A 27,726-nucleotide genomic window follows, 5' to 3' on the forward strand; every position below is an offset into this window, starting at 1 on the left:
CAAATTTGTTGCAGATTATTTTTATATAAATCGATTCGATCAGTTGTACAATATAAGCAGCATTATATGATACATATTTGACCATTATTATTATATGATGATACCGTTTATCAACAAGAAATATACTGAATTAAAAAACTGCACATTGTGAAATATAATAAATATAATTCTAGTTGCTTATTATATATATTTTGAATACTGTGTAAAGACTAACATCAAATATGAGAGAGAGAGAAGGTGCGTGAGAGGGAGGAGGTTGGAAGTCGAGGGTCCAAGGGCGGTGTTGTTGTCACCAGAGCGGTCAGCGGCGGAGCCCAAGAGACTCCACCACCACCACCATGACGGTCGAGGCTATGGACGTGTCTACCGCCGACAAGGACAAGGACAAGGACGTCAAGGAGAAAGATAAAGACACTGAAGGGGAGAAAAAGGACCCAGATACGCTGACTCTGGAAGGTGAGGACGAGGTGATTGTAGAGGCCCGTGGTCTGGGATCTGTTGCCACAATGTATATGTATGTATGTATTTATACATACGTAAATACATATATACATACAAGAAGGTACATTGGGTTGCATGAGTACATAATATTGGTGTTCTTACATTCTTGCAAAGCTACTAACAAGCGCAGAGTTTCAGGCAGGTCCGTAATTAATCTAACTGTTAGAAAGTGAGAGTATAATAGGTATATTGTAATTATTTGATTACAACATAATAACTTCAATATACATTTATATTATTGATTGTACTGGTGATGTTGCACGTCTTGAATACTAAATTTGGGTGAGTGGGTAGTACTGAGATTGAAGCACTAACAGGGACTTTTGAAAGAAATGTTTCAGTGTCAGAGTAGTTAACAGATGGAATGCATTAGGCAGTGATGTGGTGGAGGCTGACTCCATACACAGTTTCAAATGTAGATATGATAGAGCCCAGTAGGCTCAGGAACCTGTACACCAGTTGATTGACAGTTGAGAGGTGGGACAAAAGAGCTAGAGCTCAACCCCCGCAAGCACAACTAGGTGAATTAGGTGAGTACAAGATAGGAAACTATGAAGATGCAATTAGGAACTTTTTGGTTTTACTTTTAAATAAAGCATTGGTTGGAGAAGTTTTAATTCAATAGGGAGAGACTTCCATAGATTGGCTCCTTTTATTTGCATTTGCATGCAAATGCAAATAGCCTTCAAGTACTGTTCCTATTTACTCCTAAGTGAACAGAGGCACCAGGTGAATTTAAACATCCAAACGGACTGCCCCACCTCGGAATGAAACCTGGGACCTTTGTTGTTCCCCGACCATTTGCCAAGTTTAATATTTTTGGATATGTTTGATACAGGCCCATAAAGCGTTGCCCATCTGCAAGTACCTCGGAAATTGCTGATGGTCTTGAGTGGCGCAGCAGCTGCAGCAAGTGGGGAGCTTAACCACTTAACTGTGCCAGCCGAGTATTCTCGGTCGGCGGGAAACTGCACCAACCGAGAAAACACTTTGATTTTTCCATACCTATTCTAAATGTGTGAGAGATTGGTTGTGTACGAAATGGACTCATAGGACCTCCAGTGAGAGGCAGCCATCTTGGAAAAAAATCCCAGAATGCTCTAGGGCTGCTGGCTGGGTTAGTACTGAGTGAGCAACCATGGGTGGCGCTCGCGCCTCTGGCTCCCAAACACCTGTCCAACGTGGTGTTGAAAGACAACGCTCTGTCGGTGAAATTCAAACCTTATTTTTTAAGAACATAATGGTCATAATATTGGTGAAGCTAGGCGCAATAAGGACCTAACACAAAGGTCGGATGTAAGTGATACAACACCTATGAGGACGATACAGAGAGCGTATCCAGTTGTAGCTCTGAGCGTCACCCTGCAATCCTATGCTATCTCCAATTTATTTAGATGATACATGATGAATCATTTTCTGCATTCAGTGATGATGCATCTGATACAAGTAGCATAGGTGAACAGTGTTAGCGGCTTCCATGGTGGTGTTTTCCATAGATATTTTCAAGAATACCTGAATCTCTTCCTGACTGACAGACACTCTGTGGCAAGCTGAATCTCCTCCTGTGTGGGACCATACAAAGCGATCTTTTCAAGACTACCTTACAAATTGATCTTTCTATAATCTTTTCAATACTTCCTTATGCTTTACAAGCTTGGCTACATACAACCTACAAGTACTAAAGCCAAGGGTGTACGTGAGTGCATTATTTGCAAGCACACAGAATGAAGAAATAGGAAGCAAAAATTTATTTGTACCAGGTGCACTGAGAGCAAAGTCGTGCTGTGTACCATGGACTACTTCATTGATTATTACTCACTTCCAAAGTACTGAGTGTGTAATACAGTGAATTACTGTGTAAATAGTGTGTGAAGCTGTACATATTGTACTTTTAGTGAATTTTTAACAAGTAATATTGCGACAATAAACATTTATTGTGGACACATTACTGACACATGTATCACAGTTCCATGGAACATTATGAACGTTCTACTGTATACATATTGTAAAGGATACAAATGTGCATCATATACGATAAAAAAACAAATAAAACCCCAATGGAAATACATAAAACAAATAATTTAAAATATATTTGTGGCAACATCCAGTGCTTGAATGACAGTTGCGACCGTATCTGGGCGAGTCACGCACGGGCGACCAGGCCCTGATGACGTCACAGCACACCTTGTTCACAGACATGTTCAGGGAAGGGAATTTATCATTTTACAAAGAAAAAAAAAATTTTTGGGAACACTTTATTTCATGCACACCGGGGGAATTTCACAATAAACTCAGTGCAGCACGGTGGTTAATAAGAGCTACTTAGTGCTTGACCGAGCTAAAACAATTCTTTAAACAAGCCCATCCCATCCCAACAAAATATAGTATATACAAATTTTGTACTCCCCCAGTTGTGTTTTATGAATACTGTGCACGAGGTGTGTGACCGAGTCTATTCCTCGGAGAGATTCCAGACAAATATGACGTGGTGTGGATGTTGTGCAGCATTGTCTAGTTGATTGTCCCTTTCTCTCAAAGGGGACTGTCATTTCTCTGCTCACTTGTCTATTTAACAGGAGATTCATGCTGAAAACTACAGGTACAGGTATTATATTTTATCATTTGGCTTTACAGGAACTTTTAAGAAGGGGTTTTGTTTTCTTATTCAACTGAGTAGCCTAAGGATACCTTTATTATAAGTCCAGTTCATTCTCGTTACGAGCTCTCTTTGTATCTGAATGCTTTATTACATTTCTTGGATTTGAAGAGTCTTGCCTTTTGTTGTTGATTGAGAGGCAACGACGATCGAGAGATCGGATGTACAACCATTTATGAATATACTTTATTCATAAATGGTTGTACAAATAAAGTTTTCCTAGTTTACAAAAGTTCAAATATTGTTCTGTACATTATGCGATAGCAATTACTGAATCAATTAACATAATTGTGTCATTGATTATGGTACAATACAGTAGTTTTAAAGTAATTTTTGCATTGCAATTCTCATTGCCCCTTAATAAATATTTCGTTTTCAGATTTGAAAGAGCAAATCCGCTTAGTTGAACGCAGTATTGTCAGCAAAGAGCCTCGCTTTGTTCTACGTGTTCTTCGTGCATTACCTGCCACAAGACGGAAATTGACACCAAATGTGCTGCGACGCTTGGTTGCTGTATATTATGGTCGTCCAGAAAGCAAGCAGGAGCGCGAGACCATCTTGCAGTTCATTGAAGAACCCATGGATTTAGATACTGTTCCTCAAGGCAAGTTGTAACATTATTGATAAGCCTATGGACTTGGATACTGTTTATCAAGGCAAGCTTCAACATTTTAAATAATTAAGGAATATTTTTGCGACCTGCTGCGTACCAAGCGGTGCATGTGAACTCCCCACCACCCACAAATGTTTATACTCTTTTTAGCTTTCTGCCCTCAGTTTTCGTGCTATGTCGTTCAATTTGGTACTCTGTATCAAATTGTTCGCAATAGAATGTTCTAAAGGAATATGTGCACATAAAAAGATACTGGTCTCACTTTCCTATACTGTACTGTACTTTAGACCCGCCACTCACTGTAAGGTAGCCCGAGCATTGCCTGAGAGCACACCACTCCAATGTTTATTATCTTTTCAGCTTTTTCACCTCAATTTATGTGCTATGTTCTTCAGTTTGGTATCAAATTTTTTGCCTTAGAATGCTGCAAAGGGATATTTGCATACAAGAACACAAATCTCGCTTTTCTATACTTTCAACATAACTCGATAACTTTTCTTTCAATGCTTTCGTCATGGATTTGCTCTGTTCTTGATCAGTATCCATCTGGAAGTCAATTTGCAGCGTATATAAAGCCGGTAACAACAAATACCTGAGAGAAAATAACCAGAATGGGGAAACTTTTTGACTCGAGGGGAGGCCGCAGCTGTCATGAGTGAGGTCATGAGAACGGTGAGCTTCCAGCCTAGGTGGGGGACCACATGGCGGGGTTAAAATGCCACGTGAGGTATACAGAGAATGGGAATAAGTTGGCACACATTTTAAAACAAGTCCCATAGTACTGTATTCGGACAATAAATAGAATTTTTACAAATTTTTAAATTATTGACACTGTCATCCCGCATACTCCGTATCTTGGTTGTATGACAGAATATGCGGCATTAGGCAGCGAAAATGTTAACAGTACGAGATTATAATGGGTCATGAAATTCTTTTGACTTACATGGGTGTGAGTAAAAGCAGCGGAGGAAGGGATCCTGTCACATTAAATTTAGTTTTTAAATTTATGTACACAGCTGATAAAAATAATTAATATTAATAATGTTTGTAGGTCCTGTGGTACGTCAGCGTGGTCAGCTGTTGCTCGAGGTGGATGTTTACATTCATCTTCTTGTACTACTTAGACTTCTGGATGTTAATAACAACGAAGATGCTATCAAGTGCTCTGGTAAGTAGCATTGATAGAGGATGATGCGAGGTTGTGTATAATAGTGTATGAAGTAAATTTTATACTCTTTATTACTGTATCATTTTCATTTTACATCTAAATTGTGATTCATGGATGATTTGTATTTCATCTTCATTACTAGATGATTCTGACTTCATATGTTCCTAAAATATTTGGTTAAATTTATCACGAAGAATTTTTAAATATGTAACAGGACATAGTTGTGCAAGTTTTTCAATTGTATAGTGCCGCTTTTTTAATCCTTTGTACCCTTGAAATAATTCGGGTTGTACTTTAGATAAACCCATACGGTTTTCATTGTCAACTGAAAGGAGACGATTTGTCTTTGCTCTTGATACTGGTTATGTGAGAAAAATTAAACACAAAAATGACTGCTCACACACACACTCTCTCGTGCACTCTCTGGTGAGTCACCTTTGACATTCATGACTATACAATTTGCAGAATGTGAACTGTGGCAAATATTGTGTTGAATAACTGGTTCTAGTATCAGGCTTAGACCCTTCATACCAACATAAAAACAGAATTATGTGCAGAATAGAGGTTACCTTGTTTCACTACTATGAAATATGCTACATATGTTGTAATGCTTGGCGACACATCTGACAATGCATTCCTTCTATTGGCTTTGTGGTATGTTCTGTTGCCCCGAGAAGGACCTCTTTGCACTGGTGTCAAACTGGTGTCAAACTGTTCCTTGTTAAGTGGCTGTATTCGGACAATAAATAGAATTTTTACTAATTTTTAAATTGTTATCCGATTATGCCTTTCAAATGGATTGAAGTCTATGGGAATTTCCCTGTCTCCTCTTGGTGGTTCAGTTGTTGCTTCAGGTTCTTTTCAGAATGGAGACACTGTTTAGCAGGATTCTCCTACTGGCTCTCTTTTGGATAACAAAATGCGATTTCCTGCACTTTGGGCTCATTGTCTGAACCCACAGTTTTCTGTGGCTCGCCTCTTTCAGCCAATTGGCCTGGAGATGCTCCTCAGTTCAAAACTTTTCTGATCTACTCATCTAGAGTTTTAACTTCCCTGTACCATTCATTGTATGATCCACAGGTGGCCAATCTGATCGTGTCTCACATGCAGCTTTCATTTTGGTGATAGTACTAGTATTAGTGTGCATGGCACTCCTTCCACCTCTTTCCGATTCTTTGTTACTTCTTGGTTTGTTCTGGTGGTTCTTTTGTTATTCCTTGGTTGTTTGTAGATTGGCTTATCATGCTGAATACTTTTGCCGTGTATTTTTTGGCCTTGGCAGAGTCGCTGTCATTTGTATTCAGCATCAAGGATTTGTTAGTGCTGTTTGGCAAGTTGTCTAGGAAGTATTTTGATCTTCGACGTGCTCATGTTCTTTCTGAGCCTTCCGAGTCTCTGGATGAGGTTTTTATATTTTTTCTCTGCTGTTTTCTGTCACCCCTTTAGTCTGGAATTGTTTTTACAAGACATTTTGTGGGCTGTCATTTCCATTTATAGGGGGAACCTCATGCTTTCCTCCAGAAACCAGGGCTTTTGCTCTTTTGGGTTCTGGTACTCATTTTCTTTGTTTGCAGTCATCGTCTTTTTCTGGTTAAGAATGAGTGCTGGCTTCCGAAGGGGTTATCATCTCTGTGCTGCTAGTGGTGAAGGTGGAGATGTTGTTTGTTGACTTGTTTTCCCCAAGTTTTCCTTGTTCTAGGGGCCCAGTTATTTCAGGTTATTTACAGTATCAAGGTCAGCCAGCCTGCAGTCTACCCCAGTCTAGTTGTTTGCAAGCTTTTCTGACCCGAGGATGCAATGTGCATCTTTCTTGGATGAGGGTGATGTGCAGCATTATCAAGATTTATCTTCAGCTTCATCAAATTTTTAATGCATCAATATTCATAATTATTAAACAGACACTGTTCTTCTTGCCAGTGGTTATTTTTATCATTGGGGTCTTTCCTAGTTTGATATACATAGGTATTTCATATACAGTATATAAAATATATTTTTAAGTTTTTGTGGGGTACACCTGCCATTTTAATTCTAAAGTTTTACACAGATATTGTGTATTACAGATTTGCTGATGACTAAAGTGACTTCAGTGAACCGTCGCACCCTTGACCTCTTGGCTGCTCGCTGTTACTTTTATCACTCGCAAGTCTATGAAGTTAATAAAAGATTGGATGAAATTAGAGGGTGAGTTTAGTATACAGCACATTTAGTAAATACTAATTAACTGAATCAATTATTTTTTAGTGACATATCCAAATGTATTTTACAAATGACTTTACAGAATAAGAATTAGAATTAGGAACTTTATTTGTAATAACTTGCATAAATATTTACAAGAGTGGCTGGTCCAAACAGGTCTACAGCAGTGTAAATCAAACTTACGTTTGTAGGCATTTATTAAATAAAAAATTAAGATAAGATTGTTTAAGGAGAATTAAAATAAACTAATTATATCCTAGTTATAGAAAAATTTGAACACTCGGTATTTAACGTCAGCAGATTTTGGGACTGTCCTGGATCAAAATTACTCTGAACACTCAACTCCTGTTTCATAGCTCTGATTTAAAATGCTTGTCAGTAAGCCATCTTTTTGTGACAATAGTTCATTCATAATTTAATATATCCATTTGGGACTCTCCCTATTTTCTCTGCTAATGATTGTTTAATTTTTCCCTGTATACCTGCTACTGTATAGCATTATATACATCACTCATTCTTAAGTTGTATTTCCTATTAGTTAAGTTATTCCTGGAGATGAGATGTGAATGGATGGGATGGGAGGGGGTTTGTGGTTGAGCTTCCCACTGTTAATACACTACTGTACATTGAGTTATTTTAGGCTTATATAAGATGAAAAATGGTCATCAGCACACTTTTTGCATCACCATCCTCTAACTGGCAACTGTGTTTGCTCATGACAACAATATTGTGTGTGTGTGTTGACTGGCTTGTATCTTGGAAGCCACAAAGCAAAAAAAAATGGTATATCTATATGGCAGGCGGCATGGTGCATTATTATGCTTTGGTGTTTTTCAATACAATTAAGATTATTTGCTGGCCAATGGCTGGAGCTTTGGCAATCATTGCAAAAGTATCTGGTAAAAAAAAAAAAACTCATGTCACACTAGAAAGTATCTATCCATGTATAGATAAATGGATATCTATATATGGATAGATATCCATAAATCCACTTGATACATTAGTCCTTTTAAATCTTACATCTGAAAAAATTTACCAATTTCTGTAAAATGTGTGCCTCTTAATGGTTACATATTTAATATATATTTTTATATACAGTATTCCATATTGACACGTACTATAATTATACGGTATATTTGAAGATGTCCAAGTATTTTTCAGGGTAGTTTATTCAAAGTTACAAGCTTAAGAAGTTTTTTAGTGCAAGTGATCAGTTATTGCCTCAACAACAATCAGTTGATACCCAGCAGCCGTATCCTGGTTGAATGAATAGTAACCATCATGCCTTAACATGACCATTACAGAGACAATGGATGATTTAAAATTACAAGACGTGGGGGCCTGACAGCTGAGTGGACAGTGCTTCAGATTCCTAGTACTGAGTTTCCGGGTTCGATCCCCAGTGGACGTGGAAACAAATGGGCAGAGTTTCTTTCACCCTGATGCTCCTGTTACCTAGCAGTAAATAGCTACCTGGGAGTTGCTGCTATGGGCTGCTTCCTCGAGGTGTGTAACAAAAAGGAGGCCTGATCGAGGACAGGGCTGCAGGGACGCTAAGCCCCGAAATCATCTCAAGATAACCTCGAGAAGATAACATGAAATGTTTTATGATCATTTCAGATTTTTGCATCAGCGACTGTGCCAAGCAACACTTCGTAAAGACCATGAGGGACAAGCCGTGCTCATCAATTGTCTGCTGCGTAACTACCTACACTATTCTCTCTATGATCAGGCTCAAAAGCTGATTGTTAAACTAGAATTTCCTCAGCAGGTTAGTAAAGTAGTTTTGAATTCACTTTTCTATTAGGGAAGAAAATATGGCATTGATTTAAATTAAATTTTCCAAGTTGTTCTCCCAGATCCTAGGGGTCGACCCAGGACACTATTGTATTTCCCACTCTAGGCTCTAGTCGACTTTTCTGCCATAGTGGCAAGTAACTTTTTCAATGGTTTTGTCAAGTATTATTGTGAGGGAACATTGGAGTGTACTCACCTAGTTGTGCTTGCAGGTGTTGAGCTTTGGCTAGTGTGTGTGTTTGTGTGTGTACTCACCTATTGTGCTTGCGGGGGTTGAGCTCTGGCTCTTTGGTCCCGCCTCTCAACTGTCAGCATGTGTGTGTGTGTGTGTAACCACTGCTGTATGACACATGCAGGACAATGCACTTGACACCCTCTGCAAGCAGTCATTGGAATTGTATGGTAATTTAATTATTGCTCTGCTAACTACTGATTAGTACTAACTGCTACACTAGTTGTGGCCAGGTAGCAGCCCAAGTCAACCGGGAGCTGGTAGCCCTCACATAGGTCCCAGGCCACCCAGGATGGCAGGAATGTTAGACCAGACCTGAAATGAGCATTTCATTTCACTCGCTCTTTATCTCTGACTTTGATTCCTTTGGTTGCTAACCTAGCCAACTATATCCCACAGTGAACATACAACTGAAATGAAGATACTCAAAAGAAAAAGCATTACTGTACAAAGTTTACCATAGTAGAGACTGAACTCAGACGAGCACCACTTTGGTTCGTGGAAAGAGGCCAGAGAAAAATCAGCGTCTCGTGGATGGTAGGATTGAACCTGCAATTAGGGTCAACCCAGATGCATGCCTTGGCAATGAACCATATGCTGAAAAGTTTGGTGAAGAACTCCATTACACCAGACTGTATGCCAGTTACATAAAAATTGGATTGGGTACTAGCTCAATACCTCCAAATTTGTAGTGCAGGAGCTAAAGTGACTGTATCAGACTTAAGAAAGGCAAATGGGACAGAAAAGCCATATAAGAGATAATAAAAAATCCAAAATACTTTTTCACCTAGGTGTAGAGTATATGATCCAAGTTTGTGAAACAAAGAGGGTATTAATACAAATTGGTTGCACTTTATATGCCTACATAGCTTAAGAATAGGGAAGGAAGCCATGTGAATAAGCAGCAGCAGAGAATCATGTACAAAGACAAGGGTATTGTATATAAGTGAAATTTGGCTTCCAAGTACCTATACAGGAAGTGTAGGGAAGGACTATAATTCAGAAAGAAGAAAGTTTAATAATTGCTGTGTAAAGTAATTGGAGCCAAACATTTGTATGGTGCAAGTTGGTGGGGGAGGAGACTGTAATGGAGAAGTATATGGGAAATAAGTGGCAGGTTTATGATATGCAGGGGTAATAATGGGTCAAGGAAAAATTTGTGGTGTGTATCTTGATAGGATAATTGGTGGGTACTGTATACCTGTTTGAAAGATATAAAAAATATGTCTTAAGTGCATGAGGTTAGAATGATAAACAGGTAACCAACATCATGTAGAGAGAAAATGGAGCTTATGGTATTTGAGGGGGTATAGAGCAGCCTACAGATGTGCTAAAATAATGCTTCCTGAGGCTTTTGCTACAATAGAGATGGACAGATTATTTGTCTGTTAAACTGACTTAAATATTAAATAAAAAACTTGTGTTATCTTGCCACAACATGAATGTGGGAAATGGATAATGAAAATTGGTGGTGTGGTTGAAATGTTGTTTCTTTATTATTTATTGCAGGCAAACAATAATGAAGTAGCACGCTACCATTATTATATGGGACGCATCAAGGGAATACAACTGGAGTACTCGGAAGCCCACAAACACCTGATTCAAGCTCTGCGTAAAGCTCCACAGCAAACAGCTGTGGGCTTCAGACAGTCTGTACAGAAATTGGCAGTTGTGGTGGAACTACTCCTGGGTGACATCCCTGAAAGACAGGTACAGTATGTTTTAACAATCACTTGTATGGGACATCCGTAACTGACAATTTAAACTTTGAATTTTACCAGTCATCTTGCACACAAATATGCATGCAATCATGGGAAACACATTCTACATTTATATTTGCTTTGTTTCTTTTTAATATCTTTCATATGTGTGCATTTATTTATAGTTTGGCATATTTGGTGTTCCTAACTTTTTTGCCTTTAGTTTTAGGGAACTTGTTAGTACTGTTTCTCCTTTACCCAAAGTAGTTGACTACTGATGCTAAGACTAATGACACACTGCAGTGTGTACAGAAACAGAATATTAAACTGACGTGAAGCTTTGTTGTACAGTTTTCAGAATTTCCAGTGTCATTTGCCAACTTTTGTTATTGCCAAGTTTTTATCTAAATTTATACAGTACAGTATATGGCTATGATACATCTATGTAGTATGTATGTAATGGCGTTCCCAAGATCCTTGATAATAACTGACCATTTTAAGGGTTAAGGCTTATAATGGGGGTGAATAATTTGTGGACATCCTGTGCTGTATATTGATGAATTGGATGTTGTATGTAAATTTGATAATACTGGCTTTTATAAACCATTTTATTTAGCATTTAGCATAATTTAGCATAATAAATTCAGGTGAAGTAGACAAATATTTAGCTACGCAGGTTTTGTAATAATAATTATCTTGTTTTATGAATTTGACATTGGTAAATATGATTATTTTGAATATTTCATAATGTTTGAGATTTTGTGTACTGTATTTTGTTTAAAAATTAAGTTAATCACCAAAACATTTTAATCCTCAGATTTTCCGGCAAGCTATTATGCGGAAAGCTCTGGCTCCATATCTGCAGCTGACTCAGACTGTTAGGCTCGGAAACCTGGTGCACTTCACCAATACTCTTAACGAGTACAAGAGTAAGGTGAGTTGAAACTGTCTCACAATCCTTAGTAATAACCAATGCAGAACTAGGAATATATTGACATTCATTTGTCTCATCCCGTGTGCTTTACAGACTCTTAAGATAAGGTAATTATCATTAGAAAGCACTAAGCCATTATAGCTACATAGCACTTGGAAAGGATAAGGATTTTGGAGCAGAGGAGGCTCTGCTCCAAAAGCCTCTAGGGCAGAGGAGAGGAATGGTGCCCAACCACTTGGACAGTCGGGGATTGAATTCCGACCTGCAAGAAGTAAGGCCATTGCTTTACTCTCCAGTGCAAGTGGACTGGACAGTAGAGTGATGGTCACTTAGGGCTCAAGACCCTTAAGTGACCAACCCGTCCTAATAGAACGTCACATTTTGATGTACACTATGTAAGGCCAAAAATTGTCATATTAGAGGATGGTAGTGGCCTGCAAAATTGGTAGTGTACTGTCCTGTTTCTGTTTTGGGTCCTCTGGTAGGTTAGGGTATGGCATTTTAGCGTGAGTTTTTTTTTTTTTTTTTTTTTTGACTGGCACCCTTAGGAGGATGGGCTGAATTAACAATAGAAACACCATTAAACAGCATTGCAGGAAAAGTTCATAATTATGCTTACATGCGCACACAAATAAACATGTAACTATATTTAGATTGATCATTTTGATAAACTTACAGGAAGCCCTTCATTTATGTGAGGGTTGCATTCCTGAAAAATGTGTGTAAAGTTGAAACTAGATGTGGAATAGGATTGAATGCTGACCTGCAAGACACTCGCGTCCGACCTGTATTTGGGACAAATATTTTTGTTCCAGAGACCTCCCTATGTTCAGTTTTTCTACGTAATAAAATATTTATTTGATTATTAATATTTATTGCATTCTCTACTTTACAGCCACTAATACAGTGCATTATGCACTTTGCATACTTGAGATGTGCAATGATATAAGATATACCTGTATTCCAGAAGGTTTGTTTAAATATCAGGAATGTTGTGTATGGCATCCAGTCATGCAGCAAATATGTTAGACCAGCAAGTCATATGGTAATCCATGTTGAACCAGGATAACAAATATTTAGCATGCACACGTTGCAACTTGGTAACAAGTGCTTGACACCAATTCCACATTTTTCAATACAATGAAAATCAAGGGTGAGCTTGTGAGTGAATGTAGCTTTTCTGGACCTGCTGTTTGATATATAGGCTATTTGAAAGGATTGATTATTCTGATTAGGGTTTTGATTGCATATATGTGTTAAACATTCAGGTTAGTTTATTGAATAAGTATTTTTGATTTTTGCATTAAATTATTAATATTTCTGTTTTTCAGTTCCAGCATGATCACACATTTATGCTGATTCTTCGTTTACGCCACAATGTGATTAAGACCGGACTTAGAGCTATATCCTTGTCATATTCACGTATATCTCTGGCAGATGTAGCTTCTAAGCTTACCCTTGGGTCACGAGAAGATGCAGAATTCATCGTAGCCAAAGCAATTAGAGATGGAGTAATCGAGGTAAGCAGTAGTTGTCCAAAAATCCTGTATGTCTTGCAGTATACAGTTTTTCTGGTTAAAAGTAAAGACCTGAATAAACATACAAGTTAGTAAGTGCAGTATAAGCGAGAGATGTGTGTCAAATAGCATGTCTATCCATTGACCAATAGACGTACATTTAAAAAACCTGGAAAGTGATGACACTTTTAGAGTGTATTGATCTTGTAGTGTATTAACTTTTGTACTCCACATCTGTCCATGACTTCTTTACTCTATTCACCATACACTACTCTTGCTTATCAACTTGTCCATTTCAGCTGCTCTAATTCTGTATTTTTCACTTGTGCATATATATTTTCTAAATTGTCCCCTGTACATTGAGCACTATAACAAACCATAGGGCAGCGTTCAGCTGGATATACGTGTGTAGACATATTTTGCCATATACATATTTCACTGCTTGATGTATTAGCTGTTGGTAACAGGAGGCTAATATCAGCTTTCATTCTAGGCTGTGATTGATCATGAGCACGGCTACATGCAGAGTAAGGAAACTGTGGATGTATACTGTACACGTGAGCCACAGTCGGTGTATCATCAGCGCATCTCCTTCTGCTTGGATATTCATAACCAGTCTGTGAAGGCAATGCGCTATCCACCAAAATCATATAACAAGGACTTAGAGAGTGCCGAGGTGAGAATTATTTGAATCTACTGCATCTAAAGGGAGTATTGGAGCATATATTGTGTTTAATAAATTGCAATGTCTCTGCATTCATTTCTGTATGATTAAAATATTTATGTATGTAAAATAAAGTTGCCAGCCACAATTTCAAACAGAAAATAGAGATTGAAAAATCAAGCAGATAGAATAAGTGTTTCTGGCAAGTTGTTGGGAATAATTTAAATTATCACAAGAATGAATTACAATAATGAATAAAAAAGTAAGAACTTAGCTAATTTTCATGGCACAAGTTTTAGTGGGCTAATGTGAAGTTGGAGGCTTATGGAAGAAGCACTCCAGAAATAGTTAATAAAAGATGATAAATACGATGACCTTTGATTATTATTATCGAAGTCTGTGTTACTGTTTTTGTAATTAGATTTTTATACTGTATTTGTAAACTGATGAATTAATTTTATATTTCCAGGAGAGACGAGAGAGAGAGCAACAAGATCTAGAATTGGCAAAAGAAATGGCAGAGGAGGATGATGATGGTTTTCCATAGAATTAAGAAAAACCATGCAGTATTTCGGTAAAAACTGTTGAAGTATAACATTCATAGAAGACCATTTTTGTGGAAGTACTCTTCGGAAACTTTTGTATCAGAATGAAGTTACTAATTGATTTTGTTTAGTAATAAATTAATATGTTAAACTAAAATATTTGTGTATTTATATTCAGTGTCATATACATAGGATAATTTTTGTGCAAATAAAGGGTAAAATTCAATTACATTTTTACAAATACTAGCCTGTTTACTGTTAAATAAAAATATTGTCCATTTAGAGGGAATGTTTGGTTCACATTAAACACACAACACTCAATAAAGGATCCATACTCGGCAAAATTAGAGACAGGTCATAGCTTAATTGGTTATTTTGCTGGATTTCATTCATGCATCATTTCAAGCTTCAAAAAGGGAAAAATAAAATTTGATAAAACAAAATGATGCCCAATTTGCTTCATCAAAATTTTTTTGTTATTGTAAGATGGGTTTTCAAGCCATGCCTTACCCCCCTTTCCCTCTCATTTGTATAACAAAGGGATGCAAGGCTGAATTCACCACATAGCAGTGGGGTTTGCCACATCTCTTACTTAATAGATTTATTAAAAATAGTGTCCCATAATCTTGTGCTGGAGGCTAATTGCAATTCGCCAATTATTTCTACACGGTTTTATTGCCGTTTGTAAATATATCTACTCAATCATGCTCTCATGGGAAAGCTCTTGGCATCACCTTGGAAGAATTGAATACTACAATATTAGAAGGCTGGGCTAAAGATTGTAGAAACAAATAATTGACCTATGAAATGATTTTAGGAGAGGTCGGTTCAGAATGACAAATCTCTTATTACCATTTTCACATAGCATGATAAGAAACGTTTTCCACTAACTGCTATTCTGTGGACTAGATATCGAGGATTGTCCTTTTCCTGATCAGTGTGTGCTGAAAATTTGGTCATGGTTTACTTTATTATTTCTGAAGCTCGGTGGTCACTATAAATCTACTTAAACAGTCCAAACAGCTCGCTGCATGAATTATGGTGGTGGTCACCGTACTTTTTCTAGTTTCTGACCATTATAATTTAAAACAATAATGCAACACATTTCCCTCCTCAAGGTGAGATAATATTTAATGAAATAAGAGAAAATAATTACTAAGTATATTCAAGGGAACCAAAGTCAAATTGTAAAGATGCTTCAGTTGTATCTAACCAGGTAAAAAGAGAGGACTGGCCCATGTAAGCCAGAGTGAGGCCATCTTCTCGGTAATGGAAGATGTGTGTGGCATTTTAAATGGGTAATGTATCTCGGATTTTTTGAATGCCTCTAGTTTGAACAATATACAGGGGAAGTTAAAACAAGATGATAGGTAAACTAATAATTACTAATGGAAGTTAGTAAGTAAAACAGAAACTCAGACATACAAAATTAAAATGCCAAAAGTTTTTGGAGTACCAAAAACAACCGTAACATCGAATGAATGAGAAGAATTTTTTTTTTAGGTTCAAAACTGAATGCTAATATTACTATTTAGACTGTCAAAGACCTTACTACAAAGGCATTGCCAAAAAAGCACCGAATATTGCACTAATTATAGGAGGAAAAAGACACTGCTGAAAGTGTCGAAATCGATCAATATGCTTTCTTGGAGAACACCACATGCTTGAACAAACACGTGAATTAATGCCTGTTAGGATGCCCCCTCACTGGGAGGAAGAACCACTATGATTCAAATATATGAGATTGCCAACGAAGAAGGCTAGCATATTCCTTTAAGAATAGACATGCATAGCTCGAGAAAATAAAGAGGCAGGAAATGAATTAGATGAAATCTACACAGATATATCTGCTAGCCTTACTACTGACAGCGCTGGAGCAGTATACACCAATCAGAAATACTGCCTTCTACAACGAAAATGAAGGAAAGAATGGATCGAGAACCAACCTTAACGCAAGCAGGTCAGTAGGCACCCAAGGGGAGACCTGGATAAGCTTAAGAGGCTTGATCCGTCCCTGACTGGAAAACCATACCATATAAATTATTGTGAAACTATGAAGAAAAGATGACTATCCATGAAATTGTGAAAGTTTCGCGAAGACTAAAAACACAATTTAAATTACGCGAGTAAAAAAAGGGCACGAGTGAAAAGTACAAATAGATTAAAGGTTTAACAATGAAGACATAAATATGATTTTGAAAATATCCCAAGACAACACACTGACAATGGATTCAAATTCGACAATTGTGGTTAAAAAAAATAAACGCCAAGAAACAAGTTTGCAGATCTGAAATAAATTACCAAGTGACATCACAGAAATAACCTCAGCAGAAATTTTCAAGCATAGGTTGGTTAAGATCATGAGATGGAGTGATTGTATATACAAAATTGCCTTACATGGACCAATAGGCCTCCTGCAGGGGCTTTTATTTCTGTGTTCTTATTTTCTCAACAAGGCTGAGACTCACCACCACCAGGCTGGAGACTCACCACCACCAGGCTGGAGACTCACCACCACCAGGCTGGAGACTCACCACCACCAGGCTGGAGACTCGCCACCACTAAACTGGAGACTCACCACCACCACTAGACTGGAGACTCACCACCACCACCAGACTGGAGACTCACCACCACCAGACTGGAGACTCACCACCACCAGACTGGAGACTCACCACCACCACCAGACTGGAGACTCACCACCACCACCATTCTGGATACTCACCACCACCAGACTGGAGACTCACCACCACCACCAGACTGGAGACTCACCACCACCACCATTCTGGATACTCACCACCACCAGACTGGATACTCACCACCACCAGACTGGAGACTCACCACCACCAGACTGGATACTCACCACCATCAGACTGGAGACTCACCACCACCACCACCACCAGACTGGATACTCACCACCACCAGACTGGAGACTCACCACCACCACCACCACCAGACTGGAGACTCGCCACCACCACCAGACTGGATACTCACCACCACCAGACTGGAGACTCACCACCACCAGACTGGAGACTCACCACCACCAGACTGGAGACTCACCACCACCACCATTCTGGAGACTCACCACCACCAGACTGGATACTCACCACCACCAGACTGGAGACTCACCACCACCACCACCACCAAACTGGAGACTCACCACCACCACCACCACCAGACTGGAGACTCACCACCACCACCAGACTGGAGACTCACCACCACCACCACCACCAGACTGGAAACTCACCACCACCACCAGACTGGAGACTCACCACCACCAGACTGGAGACTCACCACCACCAGACTGGAGACTCACCACCACCAGACTGGAGACTCACCACCATCAGACTGGAGACTCACCACCACCAGGCTGGAGACTCACCACCACCAGACTGTAAACTCACCACCACAAAAAGTGTAAAGCAGAACATTCTTGTCTTCAGCAAACCGCCACCAATTACAGACTACACCACCCAACAAACTTTATGATAGAGACAAAGCAATCTTCAACAAATATATAAGAAACGTTTAATATTTGCAAGGTTGCAGGTTGTGGAGCTCTTAGCAGGCTGGTTATGTCCGTGTGTTTGGGCTTCACGTGGCTCTAACAGCACCTAAATGTAATGGGTCGAGAAATCTCTATCTCCTGCCATTATGGTTACGGCTGGCTATAATGTTTGTAATCAACTATGATGGTTGGCACAATGGTCCTGGGCGTTAACATCACCTGCCTCGCCTACAACAGAAAACGAACCAATTTTTCCTCATGTTAAAAGTAAAGAAAATCTGGCTATAAAGGTTAGGTATAACTTCGATGAAAAACCCTTCGTTTGTACCGTGTAAAGCCTGCCACTGTAGTGAATGTAATACTTATTTTTCCATTTCTTATTAAATATTTGGAATATTTGGTGTAGCACAGTTAGTCGTTGTATTACATCTATTTTTTATTCAAATTTATTACGTACAGACAGCTGGTATAACTTCATTATGGCCAAGTCTATAACCCAATACCAGAGTATGAAGAACGTGCAGGGATACACCGAAACGTGTCCTCGCCTCGCTGTAAGGCTTTAAGGCCAACACTGAATTTGCTGCTTGACCAATATCCAAAAATATAATGACCAATAGATTATAATAATATATTGCTGTGGCCTTAATTAATAATCTTCCAACGGTCGACATGGACCTTAAGCCCAACACCAAACTATCACTATGCCAGGGCGTCTAGCTAGCCTATGGTTAGGATAACATTTCTATCTGCAAGCTACATTTATTCTATGGTCGAAGTTCTCGGTTGGAAGGTCATTAGCACTGCACCGGACCTGACAACTGGCGTTTGAAGCCTACTAATTAATATTGGTTGTCCACTGCGAGGAATCCGTTGAGGGTAACTACCCTTTATCAGTCTTAACATATCGAGGCCTCTATTCTTTGTTAGGTTGCCAAAATTTGGCAACTTCGATTATATATATATATATATATATAGAAAAAAAATGTGGGACTCGTTTCAGGCCAACAAACCCGAAAAGAAGGAGGCAAACGCCCCTTTGATCCTTTGATGTGCGGAAACTGTCTCCCTTAAAACGGCTGTAATTCCAGGGCTTTGAACTACTTCAATCCTTGCTTAGTTAAGAAAGTTGTTGATGGCATGGTTATTATCATCATTTTAATGTAGGTCCGGAGTTTGCTGGAGTTGCGTAGTTCTGTTATGATATGCCTGAAACGGTATGCGTGTCAGTGGCTTTGCAAGAATGTAAAAATACTAATACTGTATTATGTATTCTCACAAACCCATTGTACCTTCTTGTAACTAAATAACTAAATAAATAAATAAATATTGAAGACTCGACCCATGTGACAATGATACCTCAGAGGACTCGTCTACTGCCAGGATTTGTTCGGCATACGTTGCGCTGGGACATGAGTGAGGGCGAGTTATTTAACAAATTAGTTCAGTTTACAGGTGGTCATCATAAACAATATCCAAATTCTCGTTAATCCATCACCAAACACATTTTTAGACATCCTCACAGCTGATTTTGTTCGAAGTTTTGTTAAACAGCGAAGCGGTGTTCAGCAAAACAAATGCCTGTGTTTGAACACCATAATAATAATAATAATAATAATAATAATAATAATAATAATAATAATAATAATAATAATAATAATAATAATAATAATAATAATAATAATAATAATAATAATTATAATGATCATTTAGTCGAGGACAGGAAGCCTGTGTTCTTTACTTTAGGCTTGTATTGAGGTCTCTTCCTTCCAAACAATGTCGAACTATTAATCCTCCCCAGGATGCAAACTCTACTAGCTGAACACTAGCAGGGTGATAATAAGGTGGTCATAAGATGATAGGAAACGTATCCAACCATTTCTATCCCTCCCGGGAATCGAACCTGGAATCCCCAGGTGAGGGCAGGTGTGGAGATGGACAGCACCATTACTGTGTGGCCCTCATAGACGTTGCTCCGTTAAATAGCCGTATATCGCGGGATATTAGAGGGCTAGTGACTCCTTGAACGCCTAGTGAATTTATAAAGTGTTATACAACATTTCTATACTCAAAAAAGTGCAGAAGAAAAAGTTAATTTAGAGAAAATTAGAAATAATAAGTCAAAACAATAATTCCAGTGACGACAATATTACGGGAGACTTTCCCGGCACGAGGCTGCCAGAAAATATAAAAAAAAAATCAGGAAATGTCAGTAGAGATGGGTCAGTGTACAGCAGTTCCCTCAAGTAACTGACATGACAGGGCAGAGATGAGAAATAATTAATAGTTAGAGTAAGACAAGTGACAAAACTTGAAGAAGAAGACAGTGTTGAGAGCAGCACCACACCATCACCTGCCACAGTAAGGTAAGTACTCTAATATATATAATGGGATTTAGATACCTGGAGCGGCAAATTGGATATCAGAATAAATGTTGTACAATAGACATACTGCATAAATATAAGAGTATACAACAAAATACAAGAGTTTGCAGGATAGCCATTAAGGCAAACCGCAGGAGTGGCAGCTGTAGGTGTAGCCTCCGCCCGTGTGTCATGACCCTGACTCTTGCTGAACCAACACAAATGACTCGTTTGGGGAAGCTGTCGCCTTAAAACGTTTAATCACACATGTTCTGTAGGTCAAAATAGGCTTTTCCCACTTTGCAATTAAGCAATAACAGTGGTGTCAACCAAGGTCATTTTCACTGGGAATGTAGGAATGACATTCATGTTTGTAACGTCTGTACATATCTGTTAACTATCCTGCCTCGTACCTATATACAGGAGTTTATGGAGAGCTTGCCAACTATTTATTCAGTCGGGAAAAACACAATATTGACAGAAACTGTTCGAAATGAATTTACCTGATGAACGAATTTACCTGAAGATTGATTTACCATCTCTCTACTGGCCTCGGCGGGAACAGGAAGCTGGCGGCTTGTTAAAGGTTCCCACTTTGTTTCTGAGGATAATTTGCAGTTGGATTTTGAACTCAAGTAATGTCTTAGCATTTACGGCTTCGACGGGTTGGTGGTTCCATGAGTTTATAAGCCTATGGGTGAAAACGCATCTCGTTTTCTGTTCTACATTGTGGCCTATTGAGCTTGAATCTGTTGCTCCTTGTATGATACATTTGACCTTTAAAAGATATCTGCATTGATATCCTTCAACTTGTTTGGTATTCAAAGTCTCAATGAGATCAGTTTCTGTCATGTCTGGTTTGCAGTATTAAATAACTCTCTTTCCCTTGAAGTCAGGAAGTTCGTTTGATTTTCCAAGGGTTTAGTGTTTTTTTTAATGGCTAGCACCTACTAACACCTAATGGCTAGTTGGTGCTAGCAACTGGCTAGCACCTACTAACACCTAATGGCTAGTTGGTGCTAGCAACTGGCTAGCACCTACTAACACCTAATGGCTAGTTGGTGCTAGCAACTGGCTAGCACCTACATATGCAACTTGCAATAATGACTGGTGGCTCCTGACTCCTAGTTTATTTTCTTCATCAGTCTGTTGCATAGTAAATTTGATAGTCGTGATGTGCATTGTTACACCTACATGCAAGGCCTTGCATTTATCAGTATTGAAATCATTTGCCGAACTTCCGGCAATTTGGGAAGTTTATGAAGATCTCATTGTAAGACCTCAATATCGTTTTCGCTTCCTGCTTTACCATTCCTACCCCACGTCCCATCCCAAATCCTTATCCTGACCCCTTCCAAGGGCTATATAGTCGTAATGGCTTGGTGCTTTCTCCTGATACTTACCTTCCTACTTTACCATAGGAATGTCATCTGCAAATTTGATAGAGTGGTTTGTAATATTCTTATGTATGCCATTGATGTTTAATGACGAAAAGAGTTGGCCCAAGATGAAACCTTGTAGTACTTCACTCACTACTTATTTGTATACATTTCCATTTAGGACCACCAATGTCTTAGCCATTCTGGTATTCTACCATTTATTCCACTTGATTTTAATTTCTTGCCAACCTTTCATTTTACCTTATTAAAAGCTTTACAGAAGTCCATTTATACTACTCTACCAGAAGTCCTTTGACTAGCTAGTTACCGTTCCAAAAATGTGAGAAAGATAGTAAGGCAGGATTATTTTTAACAAAACCATGTTTCGTTGATTTTATTAGATTGTAAAGATAAAAACCGAACAGAAAATGTAAGAGACGAAATACAAACATCAAAATAGAAAATGGTTCACAGATCGATTAAAATGGGAAACATATATAAATACAACGCTCGGAAGAATATAACAGATATACTGCAAATAGATAAGTACTAGAATGCAATTACACTAGCAACGCTACTAAACCAGCATGTATTATAAAGTCGATTCCCATCTTTGCAATTATTACACTCACACCTGCTCGAATATCTGATTTGTTATAGCTTGGTAGACACAGGTTTACGCTTTCTTTTTTCTTCCATTGCTTATGGGTCGCCTGTTTTTTAATATACAGTGCGTTTTGGCCTAAACACTTCCCATAGATAGCTGACGACAACGGCCAAGAAGTGAGTAGGCGGGAGGCAGGAGACGGGGCCAGCTGCTTGCTCCGACTGTGTAACGATCAAATGTCTTCAAGTGTAACGATTTTAGTCTCAGTTAGTCAACCTTTGTTTAACCTGCGTATCTTTCAACACTTTTTGCAGCCATGGGTAAGTTGAGGCTCATCCTCGTGCTGCATGCGAGATGTCTCTGATAAATGTGTTGTGTTGGTGAGATATGCCCACGACGATGATGCCTCTGCTATTTCACTTTCATTTTCTTTCTTGTCTCGTTTTCCTCTCCTGCTTCAGTTGGCACTTCTACCTTGCCTGCCTGCCTGTGTGTGTGTGTGTGTGTGTGTGTGTGTGTGTGTGTGTGTGTGTGTGTGTGTGTGTGTGTGTGTGTGTGTGTGTGTGTGTGTGTGTGTGTGTGCTCTGGACCAGGTTGAGCTCTGGCTCTTTGGTCCCGCCTCTCAACTGTCAATCAACTGGTGTCCTGAGCCTACTGGGCTCTATCATATCTACATTTGTAACTGTGAATGGAGTCAGCCTCCACCACATCACTTCCTAGTGCATTCCATTTATTAACTACTCTGACTCTGAAAAGGTTTTTCTAACGTCCCTGTGGCTCATTTGGGTACTCAGTTTCCACCTGTGTCCCCTTGTTCGCGTACCACCCGTGTTCAACAGTTTATCTTTATCTACCCTGTCAATTTCTCTGATAATTTTTTAGGTAGTGATCATGTCTTCTTCCCTAACTCTTCTGTCTTCCAGTGTCGTGAGGTTCAGTTCCAGTAATCTTTCCTCATAGCTCATTCCTCTCAGCTCGGGGACTAACCTGGTGGCATTTTGTTTGTGTTTGACTAGAAAACTAACCTGGTTTTGTGTTTGACTAGATGTGGACTCCAGGCTGGAGCCGTATATTCCAGTATTGGAATATACTGACATTGGAGGTATACAAGGTTCTGAATGATTCATTACACAAGTTTCTGAAGGCAGTTCTTATGTTCGTCAGCCTTGCATACGCCGCTGATGTTATCCTTTTGATGTGGGTATCAGAGGACAGGTCTGGTGTGATATCATCCCACAGATCTTTGTCTCGTTCTGACTCCTGAAGGATTTCCTCTCCCAGCTGGTACCTTGTGTTTGGCCTCCTGTTCCTCAATTTCATCACTTTGCACTTGCTCGAGTTAAACTCTAGTAGCCATTTGTTGGGCCCTTCAGTCTGTTAATCTATGTCATTTCCCCTTAGAATTTTATATGTGGTGATCATGTCTCCCCTAGCTCTTCTGTCTTCCAGCGACGTGAGGTGCAGTTCACGCAGCCTTTCCTCGTAACTCATGCCTCTTAATTCTGGGACTAGTCTAGTGGCATACCTCTGAACTTTTTCCAGCTTCGTCTTGTGTTTTCAATCTTGTATTCAAAACTATTCAGGAATACAAGAACCATTCAGAACCTAGTATACCACGTATGTCAGACCAATCCTGGAGTATGCAGCTCCAGCATGGAGTCCATATCTCGTCAAGCATAAAACTAAATTGGAGAAGGTTCAGAGGCATGCCACCAGACTAGGGCCGAAACTGAGGAGCATGAGCTATGAGGAAAGACTACGGGAATTAAACCTCACGTCGCTGGAAGACAGGAGAGTTAGGGGGGACATGATCTCCACATTCAAGATTCTCAAAGGAATTGATAGGGTAGACAAAGACAGTTTATTTTACACAAGGGGTACATGCACTAGGGTACATAAGTGGAAATTGAGTTCCCAAATGAGCCATGAAGATATTAAACAAATTTTTTAGTGTCAGAGTAGTCAATAAAAGGAATGCATTAGGCAGTGATGTGGTGGAGGCCACATACACAGTTTCAAATGTAGATATGATAGAGCCCAATAGGCTCAGGAGTTTGTACGCCTGTTGATTGACAGTTGAGAGGCGGGACCAAAGAGCCAAAGCTCAACCCTAGCAAGCACAACTAGGTGAGTACACACACACCTTCACTCAGGATGGCTCGGAGGGTTAGGTAGGGAGGGAGGGTGAGGATAGTCTGGGTAGAAGGGGATTCTGGAGGAATGGGGGTGAGGAGAAGCTGGAGAGGGAGGGGTGGGTAATGGGGGATATACTGTCCTAGTGGGAGGGATGGGTGAGCGGGACGGAGGGAGGAGGGGGGGGGGGGGGTGGCAGACATCACTGTCTCCTACCCTCCCCCCTCCCCTCCCCTTCCTCCCCTCACTTCTGTTTCCTACCCCAACACCCCACTATCCCCCCCTCTCCACACATCTACACTCACGTTCTGTACACAGGAGCCTGATCTACACAGGCCTATATGGAGTACACACACGTACACACGGCGCTCGATTTGGTGCACATAGTGTACGCGCGCAGATTGTATTTGTACTCTCGCTTCCTCACGTTCTGAGTTGTACACATGCACGCGTTAACAACCACGTGTACACATATCTACACTCATATGTACATGTGAGTACATGTTCCCACACACACACACCACTTTCTCTCCAGGGTGCAGTTCCCGAGCAATGGTATACTCGTTTAATGAAGCGACAGTCACATTACTAAACGACTGCTCTCGTTATGTGCCATCATACCATATATACATACATACGTTCATTGCATTATTATTTAAGTGCACTCCGGCCTGAGAACGCAGCATACGTACACGGGAACGCCGTCGGCCCATTCACAGCAAAGCATAAAGATATTGCGAGGAATTTTAAAGTAATTCTAATTTATAATTGGGCTCACTTCACTTGCACGGCCTATCTAAATGTATATATTCTGAAGATTAAATATAAAGCCAGATTACTGGAATTTTAACAGTCTTAACCAGCAGATGGCGCTGTCCTAATTAGAAATGGCTAGGCAGCATCGACCTCTCTCCAGTTTATTATATTTCAACAAACATCCCTTCGTGCTCTATTGTTACTTCAGGTAATCAAATTCAAAATTATATAATTCAGCGAGGAGGAATTGTTGTTGTGTCTGGCGTTATTTAAGCAGCGGGAGGAAATATTGTGGAGCGCGCCAGGTCGGGCTGCAGCCGACGACTTGACGAAACCACAAGATTTATTGTTTCCGTCAAGTTTCTCCAGTCTCTCTAAACTTTATTGTTTATTATGCCAATAAAATAATTTGATGAATATACACGGAAGCCTGGAAAAACTATGTCCACCCGTATAATTAATCCACGCTGCCAAAATGGAAACCTTAATCAAATACGGACTCCCTGTCTGAGGCAAGCTAGCAAAAATCCCGCCTCCTCATTTCGGGTCCCTCCCAGCGGACGCCTTAATCCCCCCGTCTCCCCCACCACACACATCCTCTCCGCCAATCAGCGCGCGTCTCCTACTCAAGCTCCGCCTCCCGGCCAATCAGCTCCACCTACTGGCAGGGCGTCGCGGGGGGGAAAAAAGGGGTCGATTTTTTCCCTGGAGGCGGATGAGGCTAGAGGCAAAGGGAGATGGCAGGGAAATTGGGAAGATGCCGCCTCAATGGAATGGGGGAATTTACTCAAGTTGAAAATGCGGGCCAGATATTCTCCTGGAAAATCAAATTACATGTAGAACTGAATTTCGCCGAAGTGCTTTCATGTCCACTAGACGTTTTAGATTAGTTCGTTGGCATATTTTATGCTTGTTGTAAGAAGGAATAGATGAGGAGGGAGCGTGAGGCTACTGGATAGTAGGCGCTCCCATTGTTTATTAACCAGACTAAATTGACTGGACGATGTAACGGGGTCTCTTCTCTCAATAAGGATTTGTTAATTTCATATTACTTCATTCGGTGGGCTGTGAAGAAAATCAAAATATGGTTGCTGGGGGGTTGAAAGGAAGGCGGAAGACACACACAGCCAGGAGGGTAATGCCAGAAAAATTACTCGATGACTGATGTACGAAGTAAAGAGAATTTGATAACTTGAAAATCAATACATTTCAGTGTTATGCATATCTTCCGAAGTAGATTAGCTTCCTTAGTATACATATGCAGGTATACTAACGACAATATGATGAGAGAGCTGCTGGGGAGGACCGGCTAGGTTGCCTACACTCCAAGTCGAGTGACTGTGTACTGACTCACAGTGCAACTTGCAGGATATTTGGACCCTCTTGTGTGTTGACCAGGGACTCGCCCTTCCCCTTCCTGGCTAATAATTTATTTATAACTCATGTGTGCGCTTATGTACATTTAGACTGATATATGTATATATATATATATATATATATATATATATATATATATATATATATATATATATATATATATATATATATATATATATATATATGTCGTACCTAGTAGCCAGAACGCACTTCTCAGCCTACTATGCAAGGACCGATTTGCCTAATAAGCCAAGTTTTCATGAATTAATTGTTTTTCGACTACCTAACCTACCTAACCTAACCTAACCTAACTTTTTCGGCTACCTAACCTAACCTAACCTAAAAAGATAGGTTAGGTTAGGTTAGGTAGGGCTGGTTAGGTTCAGTCATATATCTACGTTAATTTTAACTCCAATAAAAAAAATTGACCTCATACATAATGAAATGGGTAGCTTTATCATTTCATAAGAAAAAAATTATAGAAAATATATTAATTCATGAAAACTTTGCTTATTAGGCAAATCGGGCCTTGCATAGTAGGCCGAGAAGTGCGTTCTGGCTACTAGGTACGACATATATATATATATATATATATAATATATATATATATATATGTCGTACCTAGTAGCCAGAACGCACTTCTCAGCCTACTATTCAAGGCCCGATTTGCCTAATAAGCCAAGTTTTCATGAATTAATTGTTTTTCGGCAACCTAACCTACCTAACCTAACCTAACCTAACTTTTTCCGCTACCTAACCTAACCTAACCTATAAAGATAGGTTAGGTTAGGTTAGGTAGGGTTGGTTAGGTTCGGTCATATATCTACGTTAATTTTAACTCTAATAAAAAAAAATTGACCTCATACATAATGAAATGGGTAGGTTTATCATTTCATAAGAAAAAAATTAGATCAAATATATTTTTTCAGGAAAACTTGGCTTATTAGGCAAATCGGGCCTTGAATAGTAGGCCGAGAAGTGCGTTCTGGCTACTAGGTACGACATATATATATATATATATATATATATATAATATATATATATATATATATATATGTTGTACTTAGTAGCCAGAACGCAGTT

At 39.4% G+C, this 27,726-nt stretch overlaps 1 protein-coding gene across 1 annotated transcript; it reads left to right on the forward strand.

The window, feature by feature from the left end:
- Nucleotides 1–223: 223 nt before the first annotated feature.
- On the forward strand, nucleotides 224–14,749 carry Rpn3 (regulatory particle non-ATPase 3). Its single transcript, XM_045767111.2, has 10 exons — nucleotides 224–456; nucleotides 3,537–3,761; nucleotides 4,822–4,938; nucleotides 6,999–7,119; nucleotides 8,755–8,905; nucleotides 10,673–10,873; nucleotides 11,681–11,797; nucleotides 13,129–13,317; nucleotides 13,808–13,990; nucleotides 14,448–14,749. Exons 1-10 carry the CDS (start codon nucleotides 339–341, stop codon nucleotides 14,523–14,525), a joined length of 1,500 nt encoding a protein of 499 aa, XP_045623067.1. The 5' UTR covers nucleotides 224–338; the 3' UTR covers nucleotides 14,526–14,749.
- Nucleotides 14,750–27,726: the final 12,977 nt, after the last annotated feature.

This window comes from Procambarus clarkii, chromosome 89 (assembly GCF_040958095.1).
Source record: "Procambarus clarkii isolate CNS0578487 chromosome 89, FALCON_Pclarkii_2.0, whole genome shotgun sequence".
Lineage (NCBI taxonomy): Eukaryota > Metazoa > Arthropoda > Malacostraca > Decapoda > Cambaridae > Procambarus > Procambarus clarkii.